At 32.2% G+C, this 9930-nt stretch overlaps 1 protein-coding gene across 20 annotated transcripts; it reads right to left on the reverse strand.

The window, feature by feature from the left end:
• Positions 1 to 2964: 2964 nt before the first annotated feature.
• On the reverse strand, positions 2965 to 9622 carry LOC112741352 (BTB/POZ domain-containing protein At5g47800). 20 transcript variants are annotated; one of them, XM_072213685.1, is made up of 8 exons: positions 9285 to 9622; positions 9019 to 9106; positions 5990 to 6036; positions 5701 to 5840; positions 5512 to 5581; positions 5010 to 5408; positions 4104 to 4844; positions 2965 to 3681 (listed from the first exon to the last, which is right to left on the reverse strand). In XM_072213685.1, exons 4-8 carry the CDS (start codon positions 5757 to 5759, stop codon positions 3154 to 3156), a joined length of 1797 nt encoding a protein of 598 aa, XP_072069786.1. In that variant the 5' UTR covers positions 5760 to 5840; positions 5990 to 6036; positions 9019 to 9106; positions 9285 to 9622; the 3' UTR covers positions 2965 to 3153. The 20 variants fall into 20 exon arrangements, with proteins under 20 accessions (XP_072069786.1, XP_072069788.1, XP_025646075.1 ...); XM_072213687.1 differs by having other exon boundaries at positions 5701 to 5779; positions 9285 to 9437; XM_025790290.3 differs by having other exon boundaries at positions 5010 to 5414; positions 5701 to 5779; positions 9285 to 9437.
• Positions 9623 to 9930: the final 308 nt, after the last annotated feature.

The following is a 9930-nucleotide window of genomic DNA, read 5'->3' on the forward strand; positions in this document are numbered from 1 at the left end:
TTTCTCTCTCCACCCCCGCTTCTCTGTACCCTTTCTTTCCTCTTTTTTTTTTAATTTTATATTTATTTTATTTTATAATTTTTTAATGAGGGGTAATTTGGTAATAAAAAAAATAAAATTGGTAAAAAGAACAATTTTAAAACAAACTGAAACCTTGGGGACCATTTTATAGCAAAAAAAAGACCGGGGACGAAATAAATTTTCGACCTCTACATTAGGGACCAAAATCGTACTTATCCCTTTTTTTATTACTGTTGATGTTGCTGCATTTTTTTTTCCTCTTCCTCATATTTTTATTGATTTTCTAACATTATACATTTTTTCCTCCTAAGAAGAATTATGAGAATATGAAATAATAAGAAGAAGAAGAAGAAGCAGCAGAAGATGAGGAAGAGGAAGAGTTTTGAATTATGCGGAACTTATCAGCACACATACATCGAAAATTCTTAAACAATACACTCGAATATCTTCATGTTACACTCAAAATATTTTCGTGTTACACCCAAATTTACTGCAAATACAGAAAAATATTTCCTCTAATGCTGCATTTTTCTTCTTCTTCTTCTTTTTCCTTATTTCTTTCTTTCTTTTAGTTGAATGAATGTAAGTTCATTCTCTTCTAAGTAATTTTGCAGCATTATGTGTTTCTTCTTCTTCTTTGTTTGATTTTTTTTATTTTTATTCTTGTTAAAGGAGTAAAACAAGAAGAAACTTGATAAGGTAAAATAAAAAAGAAAAAGATGAATAAGAAAAAAGAAAAAAATGGTGATGATGATGATGAAAAAAAGAAGAAGAAGTAGTAGAAGATGAGGAGGAAGAGGAAGAGTTTTGAATTATGCAGAACCCATACATCGAAAATTCTTAAACAATACACTCAAATATCTTCATGTTACACCAAAACATCTTCTTGTTACACCCAAATTTCCTGCAAATACAAAAAAATATTTTCTCTAATGCTGCATTTTTTTCTTATTTATTTCTTTCTTTTAGTTGAATGAATGTAAGTTCATCGTCTTTCAAGTAATTTTGCAGCATTATGTGTTTCTTTTTCTTCTTTGTTTGATTTTTTTTATTTTTATTCTTGTTAAAAGAATAAAACAAGAAAAAATTTGAGAAGATAAAACAAAAAAAAAAGATGAAATATTATTCACCTGCAGAATCATAAACTACTAACGAAAAAATTAACTAGAATCGAACCACACCTCAGCCACTTGATTGGATTCAAAACAATAATCAATTTCGTCCTGGTTCAATTGACAATCTAAACTTGAATTATTCATTATTTTCAACAACGAAATAACTGATAATGGAGGAGAAGGAGGAAAAGGAAGGAGGAGAAAAAATTCCAATGAAAAAAGAAGGAGAAAAAAGAGGAGGTGTTGGTGATGACGATAGCGAAAGAGAAAAATAACGAAAAATAAGAAGAATGTGCAATAACAGCACGAAAAAGAACTTACACGCGTGAATATAAATGACTTGTATAGACTTGTATCAAAAAATAACTTGTATCCGGAGAATAATTGAAAAGTATAACATTACTCTTTACACACATTTGGCAAATTTTCACTTTTCATCATTAATTGTAATAAGAACTCATTAAATATTAAATAAATAATACACCAAATCATTTAATGCTTTAATTCCTTTTTCGAAAAAATGATATTTTATGGATTTAACTAACTTGTTTATTAAGGTAGCGTTTGGTGGAGAGGCAGAGACGGAAAGACTGAGACTAAGAGACAGAGACTAAAAGATAGAGATTGAAATAAATCTCAGTATTTTGTTTGGTGCAAAATGGGATACAGAAATTAAAACAAGAATGAAACTCTAATTTAATTTGCACAAATGGTAAAATTGGAATTAATTAATTAAAATGAGGGTATTTTAGATATAAAATATTATTAAAGTTTCAGTCTCCATTTCTAAACATTTTAGTGTCCTGTGTCCCCACTTTTTGAAGATGCTGAAATACTGAAATTTTGGAAACAGACAGAAATTTTAATTCCAGTCTCTGAACTAATAAAATGATACTGAATTTTAGTCTCTCGATCTCTGTCTCAATACTTCAAAACAAATTTTACCTAAGAGCATATTTTAAAAATATAATAATATTTTTTTTAATATTTTTGACATATTTAATCACTGATAAAAAATTCATTTTTGCAATAACTTTTATAAAACATTTTCTTTTATATAATAGGTTTAACCCATGCCTTTAGGACACAAGTTAGCAAAACCCATATTTTATTTATGAATTTGTAAATAATGCAAATTGAGATTGCCCAAATAATAATAGGAAAAGTATAAGTAGATAATGAAAATACTAAACAATGTGAACAATGGATATATCGAATGTTCAATTCACTAGCTGCGTTTGTTTAGAGAGACAGGACACTGAGACAGGAACACAGAGACACAAAATCGTATTTGACAGAAGAGACATGAACATAGACAATGTGTGTCCAAAGACAATGAATTAGTGGATTTTGTATCCATTCTGACAGAAATGATACAGAAGTATTAACAAGGGACACAACTTATTTTTTTATTTTTTCTTTCATTATTCTTGTTAATTTTTTGTAATTATATTTTTCGTCTCAAATTTTTTGAATGAAAAAAAAAATGAGAATAAATTATATTTTTATAATTTGTTCTAGTTTATCACCAAACAAGATACAAGAACACAAAATTTTGTGTCTCTGTTTTTTATGTCTTGTTCTCAGTGTTTTATCTTGTGTTGTTCTCAGAAACAAACGCAACTTAAGTGTGCGGATGATTGTACTAATATTAAGATTTAGGTGAGTAATTTGAGGGTATAGTGTGTTTTTACTTTATTGGGCCAATTTTAGAGTCCATTGTTCATATTGTTCACAAAAGTCATTATTTACCTAGCAAAGTCCATAATAATATCATCTCTCTCACACAATAAGAATTCAACTGCATTATATTTGTAGCATTGACCACTTGGAATAATAAACATTAATATAAGAGAGATAGAAAGTGCAAAGGATCATACACTTCTTACATTTCTTTTATGACACAAAATGAAATAATAAGAATTGAGGTAAGTTTTACAAATTGAACATATTGGAAGGTTGAGATGAGTTTTTATCTGAGTTCTTCAAAGGATTTATTATTATGATTACCACTTTTCTATTTTCCATTTCCATGGCCATGTTCTGATTTATTACTCCTTACCTTTCTCATGCTTTTCTTTGAAACCAATTCCAACTTACACCCTGATGTACATTCTTCTTTTGTTCCTCCTCCTATAACCATCTTCTTTTCAATCTCCAATGCCAATTTACCATCTGATATTTTACTTCTGTTTTGAACCTTTTCTCTGCTCTCGGCATGAGACATTCTTCTCATGAGTTCCTCTTTGTTTATGCCTAAAGATTGTGTGTCGTGCGCGACTCTAGCAGCCGGCCGCTTCGCTGCTGCTCCTTGAAGTAAATCATGATGTGATTTTTGCAGCTTGTGATGATTGATGGTTGTGGTTGTTGTTGCCTTATTATTGTTAGAGCCTTTCTCTTGTTCAAAGTAGACAAGCTGAACCACTGTTCTTAGTGGCAGAAGCTCGTTCTTAACTGCGTGCGCTCGCGCCTCTGGGGACAGTCTTTGGCATTGTAGAATCCGGCACAAGCGCCTCTTCTCTGCCTTGCCAAGATCAGGATGCACCTGTTTATGTATTTAATTTAAAACCATTATCATGAATGTACCATAAAGCTAAATTGCATCTAATGAAGTAGCTTAATGCCTAAGGAATGTAGTTTTGGTGTGAATGTGAAATTGTGAATAGTGTTCTCTTCTCTTCCATGAGGAATTCTTAGATATGCCGCATCTACCGATGTTATAGTATTCTATCACAGATTCTATTTATGTTTCAATCATTAAAATCTATAGTGTTCTATCACAAATTCATTAGCCTTGATTCCTTGAACATGTGTTTATATTGAATGGAGTGTCTACAACTACAATAGGCAATGCCAACCAAAACAAGAATTATGCCTTTTCATATGCATCTGCCAACAATCCCAAGAAAGAAATCATGAAAATTCAACAAGCTCACACAAATTCACAAGAATGTATATATAATTCACCTTAAGATAGATGTTGATTGCCTGGTAAAGATCATCATGCTCTGATCGGCCAATAGCCGGCACGGCTTCAGCAAGAGCTACAAACTTTGACACTGGCATGTTATTATCCCTTGCAACCACTTGAAGATAGGAATCAATGAGCTTCCCAACATTTCTGACTGATTTCAAGAATTGTCTGTTATCAACTACACTAGGGGGCTTGCTCTTCCAAAACTTGAAGAAACTCTCAAGAACCGCTAGGACTAATTCTGTGTCATAGAAATTCCGGTCCGAAGAAGATGTCGAATGATAGAGCAAGTCGCTCACCGTTGCTTCCTCAAACTGTATGCTGGCTCTTTTTATCAGTTCTGTTTTCGTCGTTGGCGAGATGCCAAGATGACTCGAAATGCTGAGAAGTTTCAACAAGAAGCCAACTGAAACCGATCCTTTATCTGCAGGAATCATGCTTACAATTGTCTCAAGAATTTTTTGGTTTTTCGCTTTTGATTCTTCGGTCTGTGCTAGTGAACTTCCTGAACTTCTAATATTTGTGAGGCCAGGTAGCCACTTGCAAGCATAGACATGCAATGCTTCACCAATAAGCTGGTGTGGCAACACATATGTTGATCTGATTGCCATTATTATGCACCGGAAAAGATCTATACCGAGATCTGACACGTCCTCTGTCCACCAATCCTTTGGGACAGAATGATGCTGTTTTCTAGCATAACCGGGCCTCGTGTAGGTGTAGGACCATTTAACCTGCAAAGACCAATCATTATTAAGCACATAATGTCCTAACAAAAGTTTCTTGCATATGTAAAATTGAATCTAAATATGAGGTGCTGAATTTGGATTTATGCATGAATCTTTCCTAAGAAGAAATATTAGAAAAAGTGAGGAAAATATGTTATTTAGGTTCTTAACCTGTGGTGAGGGTGTGAGAATTTTCTCAATAATTGAATCAATGCACTTTCTTATTATTCCAAGATTCTCTGACCAAAGTGGTAACTTATCAGTGGCCTGAATTGCTACAATGGAGTCCTTCCAACCTTCAAGAATACAAGAATTGAAGAAAGCCTCAAGCTTCCCTACAAAGTTACCCTTCTCGATCGATTCGTTCATTTGGAGGAACTTAGCTGCACAGAATGCTGGCACAATGTTATGAGCACTAATATTGATTGACATGCCATAACAGAACTTGGCACAGAGTTCAAAAGCATTTTCGCCTCCGGGTATATCATGAAGCTCTAGAGAAACAGGCTCAGGATCACTGAAGTCACTGCAAAGTTGTTGCAGAAGACCACATTTAGGAAGAAGCGGAGCCTGCAGCTAACGAAAAGCAGAATTATAATTGAACAAAGATAAAAATTTTGATGTTATTTATTGATTTATTAACACACATCAAACTCAACCTTAATTACAATACCTTGTGTAGCAAATAAGTAATATCATTGATTTTTATCACAAGGTCTACAGCTATATTTGAAACCAAAGTCCTGCATTTATGATAAACACAAGTCAATTTATGAATGTTATATATAGCAAGTAGATACATATATACATACATAAACATAATTAATATGTGGGCCTTTTGAGGAAAGATTGTTATGAAAACCTGGTAGCTTGTTCAGTGTAGAAAGTATCTGGCCTTGTCCCAAGTTTCATGAACTTCATTTTTTCTATTTGTTTTTGATCTACACACACATGCCAATGGTCAAGAAAAACTTGTAGCACAAAGCCTGCACTGATTCAATTCTGAAAAACAGAAACTTCAGTGACAGTATGATTGTTCAGAGATCAAGGACATGAATCCACATATCATGTCATGTCCTCACTATCATGAAAGAGAAAAAGAAGATGTAGCAAATGTAGAAGCAAAACAGTGATATGCAAGAAAGCCTTACCTCAACTTTCATTTGACAAGTGCTGTGATTCTGACTCCTTCATTCATCTGAATATAACTTCACACAATGATCTTATATGTATAAAAAGATGGGTCCTCAAACTACATATTAATAATACAGGGGAAATTAAAGCAATAAAATCAGGCTTTTGCTGTCATGCACTCATAAAGGCTACTATGCAGAATATTGTGCATATTTGGAAGTAACTTTAAACTACTCATGAAATATCGTAGATGATATGTGAGTCGACACAATATTTTACACATTATATGTATATATAATGTAACCTTAATTACATGAAACTAATTAAGATTAGGTAAATGTACAATAACATTGAGTCACTGATATGTAACAAGAAATATAGAAGCAAATGGAAATGAGTGATGATATATAAGTTATAAGGGTTTAGCTAACATGTGCCCATGATAAGCTTACTATTAGTAGAAGGTTTTAAATTTTTTCATTTAATAAATGCAAATCAAATGCATTGGAGAATTTTTTTTATATTTCCAATAAAAACTTTCTCAATTTGTAATCTTAACATGTGTCCTTAGGGCACAAGATAGATAAACTCATAAACCCAAGTTATAATAATATTAAATAGGAAAACAAAAGTCAACAACAAAAGAAAATGGACACTGATGATGCAAAATGCTATAGAATATCTTTTTACCATGTTTGTTAGATACACCACTAAATTTGTAGTAGTGCCGACAGTGCTAATTTCACTGGACATGGTAAAAAGTGAAGCATTACTTGTTCTTCTCTTCATCAATTTTATAATTGTTTGAATTTAATTATTAAAGTTTATATTTCCATTTAGGGAAATATTCAAATGACCATATAACTATGCTCTCTGTATGTTTTTGTTTTCTTGGAAAATAAAATAAACCATCATAAACAGGACTTGCATTATTGCATACATATGGACAATTGTCCATGCATCCAAAACCAACATTGAGACCTGGTTTGGTGGACAAATTGAGAGATTAGGTGAATGGTGCATACCAGGTGGTCCAATTATTTGTAACTGAATTAAACATGGCTACATGATTTAGTTGAGGCAAATTTTGTACTCAAATATTATTCACTAAAACCTAAAAAATATCAATTGCAAAACTTTACCACTAAAATGTTTTATAGAACGGTAAAAATGGTATTCATGTATCTAACATGGACAGTGCCACGTCAGCAGTTTCCGTCAGTTATTTGACCGTGGGCCGAATTGAACAACACTATTTGAAACATAAAAAATAAAGTTGCTACAAATAAAACTTAGAAAATTAAACATTAGGTTACAACTTAGAGTTAAATAATATTGAGGCTATTACAGTGCTTACATAGTTGGATCAGAATGTACATAAATCCAAAGTAAAATATGTACCAATACGCATGGCAGTCTTTTAAGTTAAATGATTATTTGACAAAATGATGTGGAAAATCAGAGAGAAAGGGATGCACCAAGCAAACAGCTAGTGTGTGACCAAAAAAACTTCCTCAGGCAAAGATCATTCAACCTATTTTTTTGTGAGGTTACTTTGTTTAGTTACTTTCTCTTTATCAATGAACTTTGATATATAATTATAAACTGAATGTAGACTTTCTTTTCCTCAAATTGAAACCTATAATTGGCCAGGTAGTGGTCCTCTACCAAAGGATGGTCTTCTTAATTAGATATCTTACCCTTCCATTATAGTATACAGTAACCGAGAAAAGGTTGGAGCCAAACTTTTTTCCACTTTCTTTCTTTGTCTCTCTTTTTTTCTTCCAATTCTTATAATTTATACAATTACTTAAAAAAGCTCAGAATAATTTGTGACATAAAAGCAACTCCTTAGACATGACTTGTGCTCCACCATGAGATTGGTCAAGATAGTACTAAGGTTCAGATGGGTCGAGTTGAGTCGATTAATTGGATTTCTAGTACTAGGACTCTCAATGGTGACAGTTCGATTGGGACAGAAAGACATGGTTTGTGTTAGATTTGCTTCAAATTTTGAAATTAGGAGAAACATTATAAAGGGAAGCAACAGAACTAAAGAAGATATGATCCTAGTGCTAGGCTTCCCCCCTCCTTTTAATTGTTGATGACTTCTAGTTTTGGTCTATGCTTTCACAAACGAGAAAATACTCAGTTTGGTTCCTGAAGTTACACTCGAGCCTCAATTTAGTCCTTAAAGTTTCAATTGCTTCAATTTAGTCCCTGAACTTTTCAAATTTTAATCATGTTAGTCCCTACAGTGGTTTCCGTCACAGAGTCAATTGAAAAGTTTGGGGACTAAATTGAGGCAATTAAAATTTCAAAGACTAAATTGAGGTTCGAGTGTAACTTCAGGGACCAAATTGAGTATTATCTCTTCACAAACAGATGTTATTGGTAAAGCAAAAAAGCCACTTTGTTTTAAGGCAAAGCACCTATTGCTTTCAAACAGAAGAAAGAAACCCCTCACACACATAATTTTCTTCCAAATAAGATGGTACATGATCAGATTCAGAGTGCTTACAAGGCACCCTTTTCTTATAAGGAATCCTCACATACCTCAATTCATTATCATAGCCGAAAATTCAGAAGAAACAGTGTATGGCTAAATGTCAACTAGCTTTTGCTCTATCTAGAATCAATTACTTCCCTATTTTTTAATAGCACGCATTCACCAAGGCATTTAGCCAATTGAGTGGTAAATTCCCTTCTCCAATATATAAAGTTCTCTCCCAGTTTCACCTCCCTCTCACCCTCCACAAGAAGGTTTATCATTTTCCTTTTGTCCTTTTTTCTCTTGGAACTTTTTACAAACACAGAATCTACTTCACTCATGCTACTTTTTTCCATAATATTTTTTATACATATATACCTGACAAAAGTGGTTTCATCTTTATATAGTATAAAGCCTTTAACTGGCTCTGAAGTAATAAGTCAACTACAATATGCTCAAATCAAATACCTATGCTAACAGAATTACAAGGACTTTCATCAAACACCAAACAAGCATGCATTGGAAATTGTTAAGAAAGAAAGAAAGAAAACATACCAGTTCAAAGCATATATACTATTAATGACATAGGAAGCAGAAGCAGTAACTTTCTACCAATTGATGAAAGTGGAAGAAGCAGAAACACCTGGAACAAGCATGCATATATGAATTAACATGTGAGGCTTGACAGTGAATAATGCTTTAGAAGTTTCATGCAAGTAATCCTAAGAGACAAAGAATTATTATAGATAGAAAGATAGAGATAAAGAGAAAGAGAGGAATTAATAGGCTTTGGCCAAGGAAGGCACAACTATAATGAGTACCATAATGTCTCATAAATCAGAATGTTCATTGGAATTAGTCAACATAGTAATGTATGCATCAAAAGCATGCTATCATCATTCATGATACACTCCCTTCAAATAGTATGTTATATGTATCTTCTTTCTTTAGCCATATCTTTTGTAACTCGCTATTAAAATTTGTATTTTAATAAATAATATTTAAATATACAATTAATTAATAATAATTATATTTTCATATAAATATCAAGAGTATTTTTTGGTGACTAATATCAAGAGTATTTGATATATAAATAATATTTTTTAATATAAAAAAAGTTGTTAGAAATATATACTCTCTAAAAAAAAAAATCAATCTTGTCATATGAATTGAAAGGGATAAACAATATATGAAAAAGTAGTGTTCAACTTGAAAATTGAGGGTGTATGATTAAATGAGAAAAAGCATGGAATGCAATAAGTGGATTAAGGGATTTTGGAGTGCTTCGTCTACTAATTGAAAAGAAGGTTGTGTAGGGCCAACTCTATGCATAGGTGAAAGATCCACTGTGCATTTCATCATCATGCTTTCCCCACTATGTATATATAACAAAAATTGATATTTAAACTCAGGAGGGATCAGAAATTTTAATATGAAAGGATTGAATTTTAGATAATTTTTTTTATT

The sequence above is a fragment of the Arachis hypogaea genome, chromosome 14 (genome assembly GCF_003086295.3).
Source record: "Arachis hypogaea cultivar Tifrunner chromosome 14, arahy.Tifrunner.gnm2.J5K5, whole genome shotgun sequence".
Classification (NCBI taxonomy): Eukaryota; Viridiplantae; Streptophyta; class Magnoliopsida; order Fabales; family Fabaceae; genus Arachis; species Arachis hypogaea.

What these genes read in the sequence shown, in the direction of transcription:
- LOC112741352 (XM_025790290.3), bottom strand. Translation starts at nt 5,759, where the DNA reads ATGAAGTTCATGAAACTTGGGACAAGGCCAGATACTTTCTACACTGAA. An exon ending in TACACTGAACAAGCTACCAG is followed by an intron (nt 5,582 to 5,700) that starts GTTTTCATAACA and finishes TCATAAATGCAG; the next exon opens with GACTTTGGTTTCAAATATAG. An exon ending in CAATCAACATCTATCTTAAG is followed by an intron (nt 3,682 to 4,103) that starts GTGAATTATATA and finishes ATACATAAACAG; the next exon opens with GTGCATCCTGATCTTGGCAA.